This window comes from Bos indicus x Bos taurus, chromosome 8 (genome assembly GCF_003369695.1).
Source record: "Bos indicus x Bos taurus breed Angus x Brahman F1 hybrid chromosome 8, Bos_hybrid_MaternalHap_v2.0, whole genome shotgun sequence".
Classification (NCBI taxonomy): domain Eukaryota; kingdom Metazoa; phylum Chordata; class Mammalia; order Artiodactyla; family Bovidae; genus Bos; species Bos indicus x Bos taurus.
In genome coordinates this window covers 149798-173684 of record NC_040083.1, presented here as the reverse complement: position 1 = coordinate 173684, position 23887 = coordinate 149798, and the positions used below count along the sequence as shown (strand labels likewise).

At 39.8% G+C, this 23887-nt stretch overlaps 1 protein-coding gene across 3 annotated transcripts in view; it reads right to left on the bottom strand.

Annotated features, from left to right (window-relative positions):
• The window catches only part of MFSD14B (major facilitator superfamily domain containing 14B), a 118074-nt gene that overhangs the window by 46387 nt on the left and 47800 nt on the right, over positions 1-23887 (bottom strand). For all 3 annotated transcript variants that reach the window (XM_027548908.1, XM_027548910.1, XM_027548909.1), the window contains exon 2: positions 23285-23380. In XM_027548908.1, coding sequence (XP_027404709.1) covers positions 23285-23380 — 96 coding nt within the window. The remainder of the gene's footprint in view (positions 1-23284; positions 23381-23887) is intronic.

The window sequence follows — 23887 nt, the reverse complement described above, 5'->3', positions numbered from 1 at the left end:
TGTGACTATAACTGTCTGATTTATGATAAAGTTGACATATGGAGTGGGGAGAGTTTTTTTTAAATAAACAATGCTGGTTCAACTATATTAATATGAACCCAAATGAATTGACCCTTATATAAAATGATTTTTCTAGAAAAAAATCATGAAACTGGTTCATGAAAAAACATGGACTGAGAATTGGTATGAAAGATCTGTGTGTGAAAAATAAACAGATAAATCTTGGGGGAAGAAGAAAGTTTCTTTTTTAAAATTTTTATTGGCATATAGTTCCTTTACAATCTTGTGTTAGTTTCTACTGTACTAAAAAGTCAGTTAGCTACATATGTGCCCCCTCTTTTTTGATTTCCTTTCCATTTAGGTCACCACAGAGCATTGAGTAGAGTTCACGTGCTATACAGTAGGTTCTCATTAGTGGAAGAAAGCTTCCTAAACAAGATTTTAAAAAAGCAACTAAACATAAGAAGCAAAAAAAAAAAAAAAAAAAAAAAAGTCAGTAAATTGAACTGTGTAAAGATTATGAACTTCTGTTCATACAAAGACACCATTAAGAGAATGAAAAAGTAATTCAAGGAGGGAAAAAGACATTATCAATAAATATGTGAGTGTTCAAAAATAAACAAACATTTTGCTGTTACTGTTGTTCAGTCCCTAGGTCAGGTCTGACCCTCTGACCCCATGGACTGCAGCATGCCAGGCTTCTCTGTCCTCCACTATATCATGCTGCTGCTGCTGCTGCTAAGTCACTTCAGTCGTGTTTGACTCTGTGTGTCCCCATAGACAGCAGCTCACCAGGCTCCTCTTTCCCTCAGATTTTCCAGGCAAGAATACTGGAGTGGGTTGCTATTTTCTTCTCCACTATATCATGGAGGTTGCTCAAACTGATGTCCACTGAGTTGCTGATGCTATCTAACTACCTCATCCTCTGAATGTCAGAGGTTGTTGATATTCCTCCCAGCAATCTTGATTAAAGCTTGTGTTCTATCCACCCTGGGATTTCCCATGATGTACTCTGTGTGCATATAAGTTAAATAAGCAGGGTGACATTACAGCGTTGTTCATTTCCTAATTTTGAACCAGTCAGTTGTTCCATGTCCGATTCTAACTGCTGCTTCTTGACCCACATTTACGTTTCTCAGGAGACAGGCAAGATGGTCTGGTACTCCCATCTGTTTAAGAATTTTCCATAGTTCATTGTGATCTACACAGTCAAAGGCTTTAGTGTAGTCAATGAAGCAGAAATATATGTTTTTCTGGAACTCCCTTGCTTTCTCTATGATTCAATGAATGTTGGCAATTTGATCTCTGGTTCCTCTGCCTTTTCTAAATCTAGCTTGTAGATCTGGAAGCTCCCAGTTGATATTGCTGAAGGGTAGCTTGAAGGATTTTGCGCATTTCACTTGCTAGCATGTAAAATGAGCTCAATTGTATGGTAGTCTGAACATTCTTTGGCATTGCCTCTTTGGGGGTCTGGAATAAAAACTGACCATTTCCAGTCCTGAGGTCACTGCTGAGTTTTCCACATTTGCTGACATATTGAGTGCAGCACTTTCACAGCAACATCTTTCAGGATTATAAATAGCTCAGCTGGAATTCCATCACAACCACTAGCTTTGTAGTAATCTTTCTTAAGTCCCATTTGATTTCAGACTCCAGGATGTCCAGCTCTAGGTGAGTGACCACACCATCATGGTTATCAAGGTCATTAAGACCTTGTTTGTACAGTTCTTGTGTGTACTCTTGAGACCTCTTCTTAATCTCTTCTGTTGTTAAGTCCTTACCATTTTTGTCCTTTATTGAGCCCATCCTTGCTAAGTCCTTACCATTTTTGTCCTTTATTGAGCCCATCCTTGCATGAAATGTTCCTTTGATATCTCCAATTTTCTTGAAGAGATCTTTAATCTTTCCCATTCTATTATTTTCCTCTATTTCTTTGTACTGTTTGTTCACATAAGAAGGCGTTCTTTTCTCTTGTTGCTATTCTCTAGAACCCTGCATTCAGCTGGGTGTTATCCTCCCTTTCTTTCTTGTTTTTTGCTTCTCTTCAGGTATCTATAGGCTTCCTCAGACAACAATTTTGCCTTCGTGTATTTCTTTTATTTGGGATAGTCTTAGTCACGGCCTCCTATACAACCTTACAAATCTCCAGTCTATAGTCCTTCAGGCACTCTGTTATCAGATCTAATCCCTTGAATCTATTCATCACCTCTACTGTATAATCATAAGGGATTTGATTCAAGTCATACTTAAATGGCAAGAGTAAACATTGACATTTTAGGAATCTGTGAACTAAAATGGACTAGATTGGGTGAATTTAATTCAGATGATCATTATATCTACTACTGTGGGCAAGAATCCCTTAGAAGAAAAAGAGAAGCCCTTATAGTCAACAAAAGAGTTCAAAATGCAGTTCCTGGGTGCAATCTCAAAAACAACAGAATGATCTCTGACTCTAAGGCAAATGATTCAATATCACAGCAATCCAATCTATGCCCCAACCACTAATGCCAAAGAAGTTGAAGTTGAATGGTTCTATGATGATCTACAAGACTTCCTAGAACTAACAACAAAAAAAGATGTCCTTTTCATCACAGGGGTTCAGTTCAGTTGCTCAGTCGTGTCCGACTATTTGTGACCCCATGAATTGCAGCACGCCAGGCCTCCCTGTCCATCACCAACTATTGGAGTTTATGCAAACTCATGTCCATCGAGTCGGTGATGCCATCCAACCATCTCATTCTCTGTTGTCCCATTCTCCTCCTGCCCCCAATCCCTCCCAGCATCAGGGTCTTTTCCAATGAATCAACTCTTCGCTTGAGGTGGCCAAAGTATTGGAGTTTCAGCTTTAGCATCAGTCCTTCCAATGAACACCCGGGGCTGATCTCCTTCAGAATGGACTGGTTGGATCTCCTTGCAGTCCAAGGGACTCTCAAGAGTCTTCTCCAGCACCACAGTTCAAAAGCATCAATTCTTCGGCACCCAGCTTTCTTCACAGTTCAACTCTCACATCCATACATGACTACTGGAAAAACCATAGCCTTGACTAGACGGACCTTTGTTGGCAAAGTAATGTCTCTGCTTTTGAATATGCTATCTAGGTTGGTCATAACTTTCCTTCCAAGGACTAAGTGTCTTTTAATTTCATGGCTTCAGTCACCATCTGCAGTGATTTTGGAGCCCCAAAAAATAAAGTCTGACACTGTTTCCCCATCTATTTCCCATGAAGTGATGGGACCAGATACCATGATCTTAGTTTTCTGAATGTTGAGCTTTAGGTCTACTTTTTCACTCTCCACTTTCACTTTCATCAACAGGGTCTTCAGTTCCTCTTCACTTTCTGCCATAAGGGTGGTGTCATCTGCATATCTGAGGTTATTGATACTTCTCCTGGCAATCTTGATTCCAGCTTGTGCTTCTTCCAGCCCAGCGTTTCTCATGATGTACTCTGCAAATAAGTTAAATAAGTAGGGTGACAATACACAGCCTTGACATACTCCTTTTCCTATTTGGAACCAGTGGGTTGCAATTTTCTTCTCCAGTGGACAACGTCCTATGAGAACTCTTCACTATATCCTGTCCATCTTGAGTAGCCATGCAGTTCATGGCTCATAAATTCATGGAGTTACACAAGCCCCTTTGACACAGCAAGGCTGTGATCCATGAAGGGAAAACAAACCTACATACATGTAGAAAAAAAAAAATAAAATAACTTATATACAGAATATATAAAGAAATCCTACACATAATGAGAAAAGAATAGACAACACAATTATTTAAAATGGATGAAATACTTGAGCTGACACTTCACAAACATAGTCACAAGACAAATATATATAAAGGACGTTAACTTCATTGATCATTAGGAAGATGGAAAATAAGGCCACACTGTACACATCAGAATCATTAACAATGAAATAACAATTGTGGGTGAAGATGTAGAGCCTGGTTTACTAGAGGGTAAATTGATTCAACCACTCTGGAAACTTTTGGCAGTATATAGGAAACTGAACAAAACTCTGCAGTTTATTCCTAGGTATAAAGAAGAAAAAAACGTATACACATTCACCAACAGACATATACAGGAAATACCATAAAACCAGTATGTGTAATAGGCAAACACAGGGAACCCGTGTCCATCAATAATAGAATGGATTCCTGTGGTTTGTCAAAAGGAGTCACAGGACTCAGAAACAGTTACACTCACAGTTACAATTTAACAAAAGGATATAGCTCAAAACTGCAAAATCAGTGTTGTTGCCTGAAGTTGAATAGCTTAATAAGTAAGTGCTTCTCAGTTTGTTGTCTTCCTCTGGTTGAATTCCAGAGTACTGAAATGGTTGTTTGTGATTGTTTTGTCCAGCTTTATTAGGACAGAATTTGTTGACCTTCTGTTCTGTCATACCAAAATTAAAATTTTTAATTCTGAAAAAAGTGAAAATTCTGGTCAAGCAGGTGAGATGAACTTCACCTCCCAGTCCCTTGACACCTGTAACAATTCAAGTATGATGAGAGTCCCGAATGGAAAAGACAGAAAGGGCAGCAAAAATATTTGAAACAATGATGGCCAAAACTTCCCAAATTTGATTAAAAAATATATACACACACACACACACACACATATGGGAGTGGGTTGCCAGTTCCTTCTCCAACGGATCTTTCCTATCCAGGGAATGAACCCATATCTCTTACATCCACCTGCACTGGCAGGTGGGTTCTTTACGACTAGCACCACCTCAGTTTATTTCAGTCACTCAGTCGTGTCCAACTATTGTCCATTATCAACTCCTGGAGATCGCTCAAACTCATGTCTACCAAGTTGGTGATGACATCCAACCATCTCATCCTCTGTCATCCCCTTCTCCTCCTGCCTTCAATCTATCCCAGCATCAGGGGTTTTTTTTTTCCAGTAAGTCAGTTCTTCACATCAGGTGGCCAAAGTATTGAAGCTTCAGCTTTAGCATCAATCCTTCCAATGAATACTCAGGACTGATTTCCTTAGGACTGACTGGTTTGATCTCCTTGCAGTCCAAGGGACTCTCAAAGAATTTTCTCCAACACCACTGTTCAAAAGCATCAATGGATTGCTACATCAAAATTGCTGAATCAGTGGTTTCAAAAGTGCCACCTGGGAAGCCATATATATATATAAATCTACAGACCTCAGAAGCTAAACAAGTCCCAAGTGAATAACCCAAAAAGAGAATTCCCTGGTGGTCCAGTGCTTAGGACTCTGCACTTTCATTACCATAGCCCAGGTTCAACCCCTTGTCAGGGAAGCAAGATCCTCCAAGCTGCAAGACATGGCTAAAAAAACAAATAAACAAACAAACAAAACACAGTTCAACGCCTAGACACATTACAGCAGAAACTGTTGAAGACAAAAGAAAAAATCTCTAAAGCAGAACGAAAAAGAAAATGAGTTACTACTTATAGTTGGGACCAACAAACTTACTGTGTAAAGGAACACAAACATAAGATAAATATTTTAGGTAAGATGGTGTGTGTTACAACTACTCAACTCTGCCACTGGAAAACAAAAGCTTTCACATTCAGTCGGCACTGCTGTGGTCCAAGAAAATTTCACATTTGAATTTCATACAGTTTTCATGTGTGACCAAAAACATACTTTTTAGAAATGCAAAAAAAAGAAAAATTTTAGTATACAGACCACATAAAAACAGGTAGTGGGCCAGATTAAGCCTGTGGACCACAGTTTACAGACCCGCTGACATCAAGTGAACTACAATACTTGCTAAAAACTCTCTTCCCATTAGATATAATAGATGCCAGAAAGCAATATAATGATATATAAAAAGTGCTGCAAAATTATTTAAAAATCTAGAATGCACACTAAATATTTTATATACCAAATTCTAAGACAAAGAGACCCACCAACAGTTACCCTGCATTGATATTTTCATGTCAACTCTTCTTAAAATTATATTAACTTGGTAAGTTGGAAATCATCATTTTTTAAAGCAATCACAAGTTTATAGATATAAAAGCATGCTACAGATTACAATATACAACACACAATAAGCCAGAAATAAATGCCAAACAAAGATCATTGCATCTGACTAGCTCAGACACGGTAACTGTCAGCTGTGCAAAAGAAGGTCATCATATTAATACATTGGGCTCCCCTGGTGGCTCTGTGGTAAAGAATCCACCTGCCAATGCAAGAGACACAGGGGATGCAGGTTCAATCCCTGAGTCAGAAAGATCCCCTGGAGTAGGAAATGGCAACCTACTCCAGTATTCTTGTTTGGAAAATTCTGTTAGGGGAAGCACACTGACTAAAACCGCCCACCCTGGCCAGGCACCATAGTAACCATTTGCATGAGTTGTTTTAAGACAGGAGGTCCTGGAAAGGAACTCGGAACTAAGAAGCCACCACCAACCACCGGAAGAGTTCAGGAAAGGTCAAAAGGTGACACCACATATTCAACCACCTCCCAGAATCCTTCTCTCTGGCATCCATCTTGGCTGAGCAATATGTGCGCCACCAGGAAGGCCTCTGAGTCAGAATGACTGGCCAAAGACAACCTGGAAACTAATCCCATCACCATATAACCCAAGACTGTGAGCCATGTGGTAGAGCAGTTCTCCTGGGTTCCCTTACCCAACTGCTCTTCATCCAGACACCCCTTCCCAACAAAAATCTTTCTCTGTCAGTATATGTATCTCCTCGGACAATTCATTTCCAAGTGTTAGACAAGAAACCACTCCTGGGCCCTGGAAGGGGCGCCTCTTCCTGCAACAATTCCATGGACAGAGGAGCCTGGTGGGCTACAATCCACAGGGCTGCAAAGCGTCAGACACGATGGAGGGACTGAGCACACAAATATACATCATGTATTACAGGTACTTTTAGTGAATGATACTTAATTATATGACACACAAAATAGTAGTGAGAGGGTAACAAGTAGGAAGGCTGCTGCTACTGCTGCTGCTAAGTCACTTCAGTCGTGTCTGACTCTGTGTGACCCCATAGACGGCAGCCCACCAGGCTCCCCCGTCCCTGGGATTCTCCAGGCAAGAACACGGGAGTGGGTTGCCATTTCCTTCTCCAGTGCATGAAAGTGAAAAGTGAAAGTGAAGTCGCTTAGTAGGAAGGCTAGGGGACCCCAAGTGGAGGAAACAGACTGCAAGTGGAGGATTTTTTTTGTTTTGTTTTTTCCTTCTCTATACAAAATAAAAAGTTTTCTTTTAACTATGTATTTGCTTGGAAATCTGCCTTTCTTTAAGATTCATGTCAATTGTTTTATGGCTGGGGATGTTCACTTTGTGCAAATGCCATCTCAAAATGCATGTTGTGGGAGAGGGGCCTGATACAACTCTCTCAGTTTTGAGGTGATTCTTTAACAGATATATAACTCTTTGCCAAAAACTAGCACACTTTCTGCCCTCTTCTGAAGCCTATGTCAGAAGCTTCCTCTATTCCTTTATACTTTAATAAAACTTTATTACACAAAAGCTTCAAGTGATCAAGCCTCATCTCTGACCCTGGATGGAGATCCTCTCCTCTGAAGGTCATTATTTGCAGCATAGCTCACGGCTTGCAGCAGCAACCTTTCAGTAGGTTCTGGGTACTACGGTCAAAAACACCATTAGGAAATTGTCAAAATCACATAAAATGAGACTGGAACACCTTATGCAGCAAACAATGTCAATTTGCTTATAGTCAGAACTTTACTTCCTTTTCAAGTGCAGAGCAAATCATGCCTCAAAGTGCCTGAGTACTCTGCCAAAAATGCCTGACAAACAGCTCTATCCATCCATCCACCTCACTTCTCAAGAGAAAACACTGGTTATGCAAAGGAAGCAGATGGGCTGGACTGTTGAGCTGATGAGATAGGCTACATGTCTGTTATATGAACATATATGTTGAGAGTAAGTAAGAAGGTATAGGAAAACTCAATGTGGCAGAGAAGCATTTGAAGAGCATTCTTTGGATTAGCAGTTTCCCATACAGAGAGAAGACAGGGTGGTAGGAAGAAATATTGAGTCCTTGAACTTTTAGCAGGATTCCTAAAAGGTGAGTTTACAAAAGAAAATTTGCAAATTGCGAGGGAGGAGCCAAGATGGCGGAGGAGTAGGACGGGGAGAACACTTTCTCCCCCACAAATTCATCAAAAGAGCATTTAAACGTCGAGTAAATTCCACAAAACAACTTCTGAATGCCGGCAGAGGACATCAGGCACCCAGAAAAGCAACCCAACTCTTTGAAAGGAGGTAGGAAAAAATATTAAAGACAAAAAAAAGAGACAAAAGAGGGAGGGACGAAGTTCAGTCCCGGGAAGGGAATCTTAAAAAAAGAGAAGTTTCCAAACACCAGGAAACCTTCTCACTGCCGAATCTGTGCCGAGCTTTGGAAGCACAGAGGGCAACGTAACAGGGAGAAAAAATAAACAAACAATTAAAACTCGCAGATTGTGAGCCCTACGGTAACTCCCCCAGCGGAGAAGCAGCGAAGATGCCTGCATCCGCCATTAGCAAGCGGGGGCTGGGCAGGGAGGCGCGGCGCAGGCTGCATCGCTGAGAGTAAGAATCTGGCCTGAATACCCTGAGCGCTATCTGAGTGAAATAATTTGGGCTAGCAAACCAGACTGTGGGATATCTACCACGCAAAAAGCCAGCCCTAACCTAAGACCGCCAGGCCTGTGCATGGAACAAAGGACTGAACAGAGATAGCTGGCTGCAGACCTTCCCCCTCCGGTGACAGGCAGCTGGAGCCGGAAGAGGGCAATCGCAGCCCCAGAGAGACATTATCTATAAAACTGGAAGCAGGCTTCTTGGCTAACTAAAACTTCTTGGGGGTCTGGACGGTCAACATCTGCCTGAGAAGGTGCGCCGGTTTTACACCCAGATAACCGAGTGGCGGGGAGGCGATAAGTCTCAGCATTGGTGCTCGCCAAACACCTCATCACCTGAGCTGCTCGGACCTGGGAAGAGCACAAAACGCAGGCCCAACCGAGTCTGCGCCTCTGAGGACTACCCGAGTGCCTGAACCTGAGCGGCTTGGACCTGGGAGGTGCATGCAACCCAGGGCCGGCCTCGGATTGTTCCCGGCGGAACAATCTAGAGCCCGAGCAGTGTGGGCAGGGTGGCTACACGCGCCGTGAGCGGGGGCAGACCCAGGGTGGCTGAGGCACTGCAAGCCCACGCCAGTGTTATTTGTTTGCAGCATCCCTCCCTCCCTCCCCGCAGTGTGACTGAACAAGTAAGCCTAAAAAAAAAAAAAAAGTGTCCTCCACCGTCCCCTTTGTGTCAGGGCGGAAACCAGATACTGAAGAGACTAGCAAACAGAAGAAGATATAACAGAGGGAAACGCCTTGGAAGCTACAGGCAATAGATCAAAACCCTGTGGTTACTACGGACTACATAGGAAGGGGCCTATAGATCTTGAGAAATATAAGTCTGACCAAGGAACTAGCCAAAAATGAACTGAACCCACAACACCCACAACAAAACCAAGCAAGTCCTAGATATATTTTTATTATTTTTACGATCATTCTTTTTTTTTTAATTAAAAAAAAAAAATTTAAGTCTTCTATTGTTTCTTTAATTTTCACTTTTATAACCTATTACTTTGCAAAAAAAAAAAGAAGACCCTATTTTTTTCTTCTTCAGCAAACTTCATATATATATATTTTATAATTTTTTGACCGTGTTTTTTTTTTTTCTTCTTCTTTTCTTTAACATTGTATTTTTGAAATTCCAAACTCTACTCTAGATTTTTAATTTTCGCTTTTTGGTATTTGTTATCAATTTTGTACCTATAGTTTTTTTTTTTTTTATATAATTTCTGTGACTTCTTTTTTTTCTTCTTCTCTGTTTCTTTCTCTTCTTCTTTTATATAACATTGTATATCTGAATGATATCAATTTTGTACCTGTATTTTCTTTATAATTTTTGTGACATTGTTTGTTTTTGTTTGTTTTCTCTCTTTATTTTTCTTCTTCTTCTTTTTTTCTTTAACATTGTATTTTTGAAATTCCAAACTCTACTCTAGATTTTTAATTTTTGCTTTTTGGTATTAGTTATCAATTTTGTACCTGTACTTTCTTTATAATTTTCGCGACCTTGTTTGTTCGTTTTTTCTCTCTTTCTTTTCCTTCTTCTTTTCTTTAACATCGTATTTTTGAAATTCCAAACTCTACTCTAGATTGTTAATTTTTGCTTTTATGTATTTGTTACCAATTTTGTACCTTTAAGAACCCAATCTTCAGGACCCATTTTTCACTAGGGAGCGAGATTACTGGCTTGACTGCTCTCTCTCCCTTTGGACTCTCCTTTTTCTCCACCAAGTCGCCTGTGTCTCCTCCCTAACCCCTCTCTACTCTACCCAACTCTGTGAATTTCTGTGTGTTCCAGACGGTGGAGAACACTTAGGGAACTGATTACTGGCTAGATCTGTCTCCCTCCTTTTCATTACCCCCTTTTATCCTTCTGGCCACCTCTGTCACCTTCCTCCTTCTTCTCTTCTCTGTATAACTCCGTGAACATCTCTGAGTGGTCCAGTTGTGGAGTGCACATAAGGAAGTGACTACTGGCTAGCCCACTCTCTCCATTATTGATTCACCTCATCTCATTTGGGTCACCTCTAACTCCCTCCTCCCTCTTCTCTTCTCCATGTAACCCTGTGAACCTCTCTGAGAGACCCACACCGTAGAGACACTTTTCATCTTTAATGTAGATGTTTTATCAATGGTGCTGTATAGAAGGAGAAGTTTTGAAACTACTGTAAAAATAAGACCGATAACCGGAAGCAGGAGACTTAAGTCCAAACCCTGACTCCAGGGAACTCCTGACTCCAAGGAACATTAATTGACAGGAGCTCATCAAATGCCTCCATACCGACACTGAAACCAAGCACCACACAAGGGCCAATAAGTTCCAGGGCAAGACATACCAAGCAAATTCTCCAGCAACAAAGGAACACAGCCCTGAGCTTCAAGATACAGGCTGCCCAAAGTCACCCCAAAACTATAGACATCTCATAACTCATTACTGGACATTTCATTGCACTCCAGAGAGAAGAAATACAGCTCCACCCACCAGAACACCGACACAAGCTTCCCTAACCAGGAAACCTTGACAAGCCACCTGTACAAACCCACACACAGTGAGGAAATGCCACAATAAAGAGAACTCCACAAACTGCCAGAATACAGAAAGGACACCCCAAACTCAGCAACTTAAACAAGATGAAGAGACAGAGGAATACTCAGCAGATAAAGGAACAGGATAAATGCCCACCAAACAAAACAAAAGAGGAAGAGATAGGGAATCTACCTGATAAAGAATTCCGAATAATGATAGTGAAATTGATCCAAAATCTTGAAACTAAAATGGAATCACAGATAAATAGCCTGGAGACAAGGATTGGGAAGATCCAAGAAAGGTTTAACAAGGATCTAGAAGAAATAAAAAAGAGTCAATATATAATGAATAATGCAATAAATGAAATTAAAAACACTCTGGAGGCAAAAAATAGTAGAATAACAGAGGCAGAAGATACGATTAGTGAATTAGAAGATAGAATGGTAGAAATAAATGAATCAGAGAGGATAAAAGAAAAACGAATTAAAAGAAATGAGGACAATCTCAGAGACCTCCAGGACAATATTAAACGCTACAACATTCGAATCATAGGGGTTCCAGAAGAAGAAGACAAAAAGAAAGACCATGAGAAAATACTTGAGGAGATAATAGTTGAAAACTTCCCTAAAATGGGGAAGGAAATAATCACTCAAGTCCAAGAAACCCAGAGAGTCCCAAACAGGATAAACCCAAGGTGAAACACCCCAAGACACATATTAATCAAATTAACAAAGATCAAACACAAAGAACAAATATTAAAAGCAGCAAGGGAAAAACAACAAATAACACACAAGGGAATTCCCATAAGGATAACAGCTGATCTTTCAATAGAAACTCTTCAAGCCAGGAGGGAATGGCAAGACATACTTAAAGTGATGAAAGAAAATAAAGCTACAGCCCAGATTATTATACCCAGCAAGGATCTCATTCAAGTATGAAGGAGAAATCAAAAGCTTTTCAGACAAGCAAAAGCTGAGAGAATTCTGCACCACCAAACCAGCTCTCCAACAAATACTAAAGGATATTCTCTAGACAGGAAACACAAAAACAGTGTATAAACTCGAACCCAAAACAATAAAGTAAATGGCAACGGGATCATACTTATCAGTAATTACCTTAAACGTAAATGGGTTGAATGCCCCAACCAAAAGACAAAGACTGGCTGAATGGATACAAAAACAAGACCCCTACATATGTTGTCTACAAGAGACCCACCTCAAAACAGGGGACACATACAGACTGAAAGTGAAGGGCTGGAAAAAGATTTTCCATGCAAATAGGGACCAAAAGAAAGCAGGAGTAGCAATACTCATATCAGATAAAATAGACTTTAAAACAAAGGCTGTGAAAAGAGACAAAGAAGGTCACTACATAATGATCAAAGGATCAATCCAAGAAGAAGATATAACAATTATAAATATATATGCACCCAACACGGGAGCACCACAGTACGTAAGACAAATGCTAACAAGTATGAAAGGAGAAATTAACAATAACACAATAATAGTGGGAGACTTTAATACCCCACTTACACCTATGGATAGATCAACTAAACAGAAAATTAACAAGGAAACACAAACTTTAAATGATACAATAGACCAGTTAGACCTAATTGATATCTATAGGACATTTCATCCCAAAACAATGAATTTCACCTTTTTCTCAAGTGCACATGGAACCTTCTCCAGGATAGATCACATCCTGGGCCATAAAGCTAGCCTTGGTAAATTCAAAAAAATAGAAATCATTCCAAGCATTCTTTCTGACCACAATGCAGTAAGATTAGATCTCAATTACAGGAGAAAACTATTAAAAATTCCAACATATGGAGGCTGAACAACACCCTGCTGAATAACCAACAAATCACAGAAGAAATCAAAAAAGAAATCAAAATTTGCATAGAAACGAATGAAAATGAAAACACAACAACCCAAAACCTGTGGGACACGGTAAAAGCAGTCCTAAGGGGAAAGTTCATAGCAATACAGGCACACCTCAAGAAACAAGAAAAAAGTCAAATAAATAACCTAACTCTACACCTAAAGCAACTAGAAAAGGAAGAAATGAAGAACCCCAGGGTTAGTAGAAGGAAAGAAATCTTAAAAATTAGAGCAGAAATAAATGCAAAAGAAACAAAAGAGACCATAGCAAAAATCAACAAAACCAAAAGCTGGTTCTTTGAAAGGACAAATAAAATTGACAAACTATTAGCCAGACTCATCAAGAAACAAAGGGAGAAAAATCAAATCAACAAAATTAGAAACGAAAATGGAGAGATCACAACAGACAACACAGAAATACAAAGATCATAAGAGACTACTATCAACAATTATATGCCAATAAAATGGACAACGTGGAAGAAATGGACAAATTCTTAGAAAAGTACAACTTTCCAAAATTCGACGAGGAAGAAATAGAAAATCTTAACAGACCCATCACAAGCATGGAAATTGAAACTGTAATCAGAAATCTTCCAGAAAACAAAAGCCCCGGTCCAGACGGCTTCACAGCTGAATTCTACCAAAAATTTAGAGAAGAGCTGACACCTATCCTGCTCAAACTCTTCCAAAAAATTGCAGAGGAAGGTAAACTTCCAAACTCATTCTATGAGGCCACCATCACCCTAATACCAAAACCTGACAAAGATCCCACAAAAAAGAAAACTACAGGCCAATATCACTGATGAACATAGATGCAAAAATTCTTAACAAAATTCTAGCAATCAGAATCCAACAACACATTAAAAAGATCATACACCATGATCAAGTGGGCTTTATCCCAGGGATGCAAGGATTCTTCAATATCCGCAAATCAATCAATGTAATACACCACATTAACAAATTGAAAAATAAAAACCATATGATTATCTCAATAGATGCAGAGAAAGCCTTTGACAAAATTCAACATCCATTTATGATAAAAACTCTCCAGAAAGCAGGAATAGAAGGAACATACCTCAACATAATAAAAGCTATATATGACAAACCCACAGCAAACATTATCCTCAATGGTGAAAAATTGAAAGCATTTCCTCTAAAGTCAGGAATAAGACAAGGGTGTCCCCTTTCACCATTACTATTCAACATAGTTTTGGAAGCTTTGGCCACAGCAATCAGAGCAGAAAAAGAAATAAAAGGAATCCAAATTGGAAAAGAAGAAGTAAAACTCACTATTTGCAGATGACATGATCCTCTACATAGAAAACCCTAAAGATTCCACCAGAAAATTACTAGAAATAATCAATGATTATAGTAAAGTTGCAGGATATAAAATCAACACACAGAAATCCCTTGCATTCCTATACACTAATAATGAGAAAACAGAAAGAGAAATTAAGGAAACAATTCCATTCACCATTGCAACGGAAAGAATAAAATACTTAGGAATATATCTACCTAAAGAAACTAAAGACCTATATATAGAAAACTGTAAAACACTGGTGAAAGAAATCAAAGAAGACACTAATAGATGGAGAAATATACCATGTTCATGGATTGGAAGAATCAATATAGTGAAAATGAGTATACCACCCAAAGCAATTTATAGATTCAACGCAATCCCTATCAAGCTACCAACAGTATTCTTCACAGAGCTAGAACAAATAATTTCACAATTTGTATGGAAATACAAAAAACCTCGAATAGCCAAAGCAATCTTGAGAAAGAAGAATGGAACTGGAGGAATCAACCTACCTGACTTCAGGCTCTACTACAAAGCCACAGTTATCAAGACAGTATCGTACTGGCACAAAGACAGAAATATAGATCAATGGAATAAAATAGAAAGCCCAGAGATAAATCCACGCACATATGGACACCTTATCTTTGACAAAGGAGGCAAGAATATATAGTGGATTAAAGACAATCTATTTAAGAAGTGGTGCTGGGAAATCTGGTCAACCACTTGTAAAAGAATGAAACTAGACCACTTTCTAACACCATACACAAAAATAAACTCAAAATGGATTAAAGATCTCAACATAAGACCAGAAAGTATAAAACTCCTAGAGAAGAACATAGGCAAAACACTCTCTGACATACATCACAGCAGGATCCTCTATGACCCACCTCCAATAATATTGGAAATAAAAGCAAAAATAAACAAATGGGACCTAATTAACCTTAAAAGCTTCTGCACATCAAAGGAAAGTATTAGCAAGGTGAAAAGACTGCCTTCAGAATGGGAGAAAATTATAGCAAATGAAGCAACTGACAAACAACTAATCTCAAAAATATATAAGCAACTCCTACAGCTCAACTCCAGAAAAATAAACGACCCAATCAAAAAATGGGCCAAAGAACTAGACATTTCTCCAAAGAAGACATACAGATGGCTAACAAACACATGAAAAGATGCTCAACATCACTCATTATCAGAGAAATGCAAATCAAAACCACTATGAGGTACCATTTCACACCAGTCAGAATGGCTGCGATCCAAAAGTCTACAAATAATAAATGTTGGAGAGGGTGTGGAGAAAAGGGAACCCTCTTACACTGTTGGTGGGAATGCAAACTAGTACAGCCACTATGGAGAACAGTGTGGAGATTCCTTAAAAAACTGGAAATAGAACTGCCTTATGATCCAGCAATCCCACTGCTGGGCATACACACTGAGGAAACCAGAATTGAAAGAGACACGTGTACCCCAATGTTCATCGCAGCACTGTTTATAATAGCCAGGACATGGAAGCAACCTAGATGTCCATCAGCGGATGAATGGATAAAAAAGCTGTGGTACATATACACAATGGAGTATTACTCAGCCATTAAAAAGAATACATTTGAATCAGTTCTAATGAGGTGGATGAAACTAGAGCCTATTATACAGAGTGAAGTAAGCCAGAAGGAAAAACATAAATACAGTATACTAACACATATATATGGAATTTAGAAAGATGGTAACAATAACCCGGTGTACGAGACAGCAAAAGAGACACTGATGTATAGAACAGTCTTATGGACTCTGTGGGAGAGGAAGAGGGTGGGAAGATTTGGGAGAATGACATTGAAACATGTAAAATATCATGTAAGAAACGAGTTGCCAGTCCAGGTTCGATGCATGATACTGGATGCTTGGGGCTAGTGCACTGGGACGACCCAGAGGGATGGTATGGGGAGGGAGGAGGGAGGAGGGTTCAGGATGGGGAACACATGTATACCTGTGGCAGATTCATTTTGATATTTGGCAAAACTAATACAATTATGTAAAGTTTAAAAATAAAATAAAATTAAAAAAAAATAAAAAAAAAAGAAAATTTGCAAATTGCAAAAAATAAAATTCTTCACTCATAAGAACTAATATTAAGCATATTTTTATTGAAATATATCCTCTATTTAAATAGACTTTAAAACTTTTAAAGAAATTTAATCAGATGACTTTATTTACATGAAAATGAGATCGGGCACTCTAAAAGGATACACATTTTGATGAGAGGGTAGAATATCAAACAGGAATGTAAGACAAGAGATAAGTCATTTTTATGTATGAGCTAATAGTACTACTGGAAGGTTAAGGCCATTGTGTAAGGCCAACTTTGTGGTTTTGCTTCAGTATATTAGGGGTGGAGACCTTTCTGATGGTGCCTAATTAACAAACTAAAGCTGTAATCTAGGACATGGCCACATGAGAGAGGCAACAAATCTCACAGAGAAAATAATAAGTAAATTCTTGGGAATTCCCTGGTGATCCAGTGGTTCAGAATCTGCCTTCCAGTGTAGGGGATGCAGATTCAATCCCTGTCACGGAATTAAAATCCCACATGCCATGGGACAACTAAGCCCAAGCATGCACATGTCACAATAGAGTCCATGTGCTCGGCAGCCCCCATGCCCCAACTAGAGATAAGGCCACACACCACAATGAAGAGCCTGTGTGCCACAACGAAGACCAGACATAGCCAAAACAAAACAAAAAATATATATTTTTTAAAAGACGTGAATTGTTCTACACTACTTAAAACAGTCCTAATGAATGCTAGGATGCAGTCAGACTGTACCAAAAATGATTATGTATATACCACTCTGTATCTCCACACTCTGATCTCAGGACTTTTTCTTGCCCTGGAAACAGAACAGAGTGCTTGCTATCTACTAGCTACAGCGTAAGTTGGGGCAGGGGTAAGGAATACACATGAACCATCATCCTGAAATTATACCAAGGTGGATGACAGAATCAACATTCCAAGAACTGGAAACAGGATATTAGTAAACTCCATCATAAAGGAAGAGAAAAACAAACTCCAGCTGTCATAAAACAAACCTTGTATTTGCCCCTTCCTTTTTGAACAACCTAATACTATCACTTCTCTGTCCAACCAGAAAAGGCAGAAAGTGGAGGTTGTATGCCAGAGCAAATCTTTCTTTTCAAATATAGGAGTAAACCAGTTCTCCCACATCAAAAACAACAACAACAACAACAAACAAACAAACAAACAAAGTTACCCAACTATGGTGTAAAGTCTGGAGGAGACAGGAAAGTAAAAGACATCTAGCTTAATTTATAAACACCAAAAACTTAGAAAAAGCATGAAAACATGGGCTTCCTTTGTGGCTCTGCTGGTAAAGAATCCGCCCACAATGTTTGATCCCTGGGTTGCGAAGATCCCCTGGAGAAGGGAAAGGCTACCCACTCCAGTACTCTGGCCTGGAGAATTTCATGGATTGTATAGCTCATTGGGTTGCAAAGAATCCGACACAACTGAGTGACTTTCACTTTCACTAACTGAGCAATTCTTTGTCTATGACACTGTAGAGGGACACTAGCAAATCTGTACTTCTCACAAAACTAATCATTTTAACCAAATCTTTGTAAGCAGTAAAACTGCTCAGAATCTGCAAAGAGGCAGTAGAACAGCATTTTAGCTGCCTTCTAAGATTGCATTCCAGATCTAACAGGGACACAGAAACCCTAAGAAAATTATCTGTTTTGGGCAATAAGAAAGAAGATGATATACTAGGCCCCTGGGGCACTTTAGCTAATCAATTAAATTTAAAAGGGATCTGATAATTTGGCAGCAGCTGGCAACTGCGCAGGGGAGGAGAGGGACGGGTGCGTGACAACGCAGGTGCAGGGGGTTGGCTGTGCAATGGCACAGGGGTGGCCAAGAGGAGCTACCCCACATCCAAGGTCAGGACGGCTTAGAGGAGATACCCCATGTTCCTGGTTGGGGCGTCAGCCAAGAGGAGCTACCCCATGCCCAAGTTAAGGGGCAGCAGCCAAGAGGAGGTACCCCATGTCCAAGGTCAGGGGGGCCAAGAAGAGATACCCCACGTCCAAGGTCAGGGTGGCCAAGAGGAGCTACCCCACGTCCAAGGAGCGGCTGGGAGGAGCTACCAAACACCGAAGCTCAGGGACAGCTGCCGAGAGGAGCTACCCCACGTACAAGGTAAGGAGCAGCGGCTGTGCTTTGCTGGAGCAGCCATGAAGAGATACCCCACGTCCAAGATAAGAGAAACCCAAGTAAGATGGTAGGTGTGAGAGGGCAGATTGAAACCACAATCACAGACAACTAGCCAATCTGATCACAAGGACCACAGCTTGTCTAACTCAATGAAATTAAGCCATTCCGTGTGGGGCCACCAAAGATGGAGGGGTCATGGTGGAGAGGGCTGACAGAATGTGGCCCACTGGAGAAGGGAATGGCAAACCTCTTATGTATTCTTGCCTTGAGAACCCCATGAATAGTATGAAAAGGCAAAAAGTTAGGACACTGAAAGATGAACTCCCCAGGTCAATAGATGCCCAATATGCTACTGGTGATCAGTGGAGAAGTAACTCCAGAAAGAATGAAGGGAGGGAGGCAAAGCAAAAACAATACCCAGTTGTGGATGTGACTGGTGATAGAAGCAAGGTCCGATGCTGTAAAGAGCAATATTGCATAGGAACCTGGAATGTCAGGTCCATGAATCAAAGCAAACTGGAAGTGGTCAAACAGGAGATGGCAAGAGTGAATGTCGACATTTTAGGAATCAGAGAACTAAAAAGGACTGGAATGGGTGAATTTAACTCAGATGACGATTATATCTACTACTGCGGGCAGGAATCCCTTAGAAGAAATGGAGTAGCCATCATGGTCAACAAAAGAGCCTGAAATTGCAGTACTTGGATGCAATCTCAAAAACAACAGAATGATCTCTGTTCGTTTCCAAGGCAAGCCATTCAATATCATGGTAATCCAAGTCTATGCCCCAACCAGTAATGCTGAAGAAGCTGAAGTTGAACAGTTCTATGAAGACCTACAAGACCTTCTAGAACTAACACCAAAAAAAGATGTCCTTTTCATTATAGGGAACTGGAATGCAAAAGTAGGAAGTCAAGAAATACCTGGAGTAACAGGCAAATTTGGCCTTGGAGTACAGAATGAAGCAGGGCAAAGGCTAATAGAGTTTTGCCCAGAGAACACACTGGTCATAGCAAACACCCTCTTCCAACAACATGAGAAGACTCTACACATGGACATCACCAGATGGTCAACACCGAAATCAGATTGATTATATTCTTTGCAGCCAAAGATGGAGAAGCTCTATACAGTCAACAAAAACAAGACCAGGAGCTCACCGTGGCTCAGATCATGAACCCCTTATTGCCAAATTCAGACTTAAATTGAAGAAAGTGGGGTAAACCACTAAAACATTCAGGTATGACGGAAATAAAATCCCTTATGATTACACAGCGGAAGTGAGAAATAGATTTAAGGGACTAGATCTGATAGAGTGCCTGATGAACTATGGACAGAGGTTCATGACAAGGTATAGGAAACAGGGATCAAGACCATCCCCGAGAAAAAGAAATGCAAAAAAGCAAAATGGTTGTCTGAGGAGGCCTTACAAATAACTGTGAAAAGAAGAGAAGCGAAAAGCAAAGGAGAAAAGGAAAGATATACCCATTTGAATGCAGAGTTCCAAAGAATAGCAAGGAGAGATAAGAAAGCCTTCCTCAGGGATCAATGCAAAGAAATAGAGGAAAACAACAGAATAGGGAAGACTAGAGATCTCTTTAAGAAAATTAGAGATACCAAGGGAACATTTCATGCAAAGATGGGCTCAGTAAAGGACAGAAATGGTATGGACCTAACAGAAGCAGAAGATATTAAGAAGAGGTGGCAAGAATACACAGAAGAACTGTACAAAAAAGATCTCCACGACCCAGATAATCATGATGGTGTAATCATTCACCTAGAACCAGACATCCTGGAATGTGAAGTCAAATGGGCCTTAGGAAGTATCACTATGAACAAAGCTAGTGGAGGTGATGGAATTCCAGTTGAGCTATCTCATATCCTAAAAGATGATGCTGTTAAAGTGCTGCACTCAATATGTCAGCAAATTTGGAAAACTCAGCAGTGGCCACAGGACTGGAAAAGGCCAAGTTTCATTCCAATCCCAAAGAAAGGCAATGCCAAAGAATGTTCAAACTACTGCACAAATGCACTCATCTCACACGCTAGTAAAATAATGCTCAAAATTCTCCAAGCCAGGCTTCAGCAATACGTGAACCATGAACTTCCAAATGTTCAAGCTGCTTTTAGAAAAGGCAGAGGAACCACAGATCAAATTGCCAAATCCGCTGGATCATCAAAAAAGCATGAGAATTCCAGAAAAACATCTATTTCTGCTTCATTGACTATGCCAAATCCTTTGACTGTGTGGATCACCACAAACTGTGGAAAATTCTTAAAGAGATGGGAATACCAGACCACCTGACCTGCCTCTTGAGGAACCTGCATGAAGGTCAGGAAGCAACAGTTATAACTGGACATGGAACAACAGACTGGTTCCAAATCGGGAAAGGAGTATGTCAAAGCTGTATATTGTCACCCTGCTTATTTAACTTATATGCAGAGTACATCATGAGAAACGCTGGGCTGGAAGAATCACAAGTTGGAATCAAGATTGCCGGGAGAAATATCAATAACGTCAGATATGCAGATGATACCACCCTTACGGCAGAAAGTGAAGAAGAACTAAATAGCCTCTTGATGAAAGTGAAAGAGGAGAGTTAAAAAGTTGGCTTAAAGCTCTTCAGAAACCTAAGATCATGGTATCCGGTCCCATCACTTCTTGGCAAACAGATGGGGAAACATAGTGTTTAGACTTTATTTTGTGTCAGACTTTATTTTGGGGGGCTCCAAAATCACTGCAGATGCTGATTGCAGCCATGAAATTAAAAGACGCTTACTCCTTGGAAGCAAAGTTATGACTAACCTAGGCAGCATATTAAAAAGCAGACATTACTTTGTCAACAAAGGTCTGTCTAGTCAAGGCTATGGTTTTTCCAGTAGTCATGTATGGATGTGAGAGTTGTATTATAAAGAAAGCTGAGGGCAGAAGAATTGATGCTTTTGAACTGTGGTGTTGGAGAAGGCTCTTGAGAGTCCCTTGGACTGCAAGGAGATCCAACCAGTCCATCCTAAAGGAAATCAGTCCTGGGTATTCACTGGGAGGACTGATGTTGAAGCTGAAACTCCAATACTTTGGTCACCTGATGCGAAGACCTAACTCACTTGAAAAGACACTGATGTTGGGAAAGACTGAAGGAAGGAGGAGAAGAGGATGACAGAGAATGAGATGGTTAGATGGCATCACCAACTCAATGGACATGAGTTTGGGTAAACTCCGGGAGTTGGTGATGGATAGGGAGGCCTGGGGTGCTGCGGTTCATGGGGTCACTAAGAGTTGGACACGACTGAGCCACTGAACTGACTGATTGACTGACCAATAATGTGGTATAGGTTCAAAATTTCCCAAGGATTTTAATTGTCTGGAAGGTGGTTTTAGAATTCTCACAGGATATCAAAAATACTAAAATATTCCTCATTTCAATTTGAATTTTTAACAAACAAAGAATGGTTACAGAATAACTTCTGCATTGAGAAACCTGCTGAATAACTACAAGTATAGACAACTGGTTGCATCAGAAAAGCACTATTTTGAACTTTGTAACCTAAAGACACTGGGAGGGGGTGGGAATCAGAAAACACGGGTCAAAAATTAAATTATAACACTCTGTTAAAATGAATAGACTGGTGTGTCTATATTTATATTAAAAATATGTCTTAGAGAAGCAATCACTCAAGACACATATGCCTGTAACACGTACATTTGTTCAAAGAAAATGCACATTTTACACCTTTGTCCCAGGCAGCCCTAGGCACTAGGGACATAGTGAAGAACACGGCAGGCAGGATCTCATGAAACTTGAAATGGAGACCACTTATCCCTCATTAACTAATAACCAATAACCTTCTACAGTAAAGGATTAATGAATAAAAAGGTAATGCAATGAAAAAGAATAAAACAGAGAGTTAAAAACACCGGCAGTTTAACCTTACTATTTCATCCAAGACGTAATTTTAAATGTGCTAGAAGAATTAAAAACTTTAAAAAGTGTATAGCAATGTAATATATAAAGGTAATAGTCACCCTCTCAAGTTCTCTATTTTCTAAACCTAATTTGGGAACAAAGTTTACCTAGATCCAAAGGGATTCTCTGGTAAGGCAAAATGGTGACTGGGAAGAGTTAATCAACAATGAATTTTATAAAACAATTTAAGACAACTGAACTCTTAAGGCCAATTTAAAAATACCTTTATTAAAACTGAGTGTTAAGTAGTTACTAGTCACTTAAAGTCTGCACCCCAATCTTTTCTTCAGCATTTCCCTTTCCTCTAACCACATCATATATCAGACCTCCAAGTTCTTGCTAAGGGATTAAATGGTCTCTGCAAAGAAATGGCTATAGGTCAGCTACCAAAAATGGAAATTCTTCATTCTTTCATTCATCACTGTCACTGTTATATAGTACTTACCAATCTCCTATTACTATGTTCTTAACTCAAAGGCTGTTACACCCATACTAAGTAAGTTACAAACTTCAACAAAGCATTGCAATGTTTTCCTCTAGGACTTCTAAAAGATGTTCCTAACTATGCAGACTAGAGTTCATACACAAGCACTCCCAAGATTCTGGTTCAATGGAAGTAGTCCTGCTATCCAAGAATATTTAATAAGCAGATATTTTGTTGCAAGTGGTTCACAGTCTACAGTGGAAACAACACAATTAAACAGTCTTAAGTTACTGTCAAGAGCTACTCTCAAACACATACCTAGATATACAGCTCATATGCTTAAGGATGTCTCTGCTCTCATAAACAAGGACTTGATTCAGGAATACTTACAGTTAACATTGAGGTTGTCAACAGGCCCCATGCAAAGAATTCAAGGAAGATGACAATAGCAGCATGGTATACACTTGGTCGGCCAAAGCCTTGTAGCTAAAAAAAGAGAGGAAAATTATTATGAAAAACAGTAAACAGTTAAAAGAAACCCATTATCCTAAAATGGTACTTAACACACACAAACTGTATAAACTTAGGACCTACCCATATTAAATAATATTAAATAATATGGGTAGGTCCTACCTATTTTCTAGTAGTCATGTATGGATGCGAGAGTTGGACCATAAAGAAAGCTGAGCACCAAAGAATTGATACTTTTGAACTGTGGTGATGGAGAAGACTCTTGAGAGTCCCTTGGACTGCAAGGAGACCAAATCAGTCAATCTTAAAGGAAATCAGTCCTGAATGTTCATTGGACGGACTGATGCTGAAACTCCATTACTTTGGTCACCTGATGTGAAGAGTTGACTCATTAGAAAAGATCCTGATGCTGGGAAAGACTGAAGGCAAGAGGAGAAGGGGACAATAGAGGAAGGGATGGTTGGATGGCATCACTGAGTCAATAGACATGAGTTTGAGCAAGCTCTGGGAGTTGGTGATGGA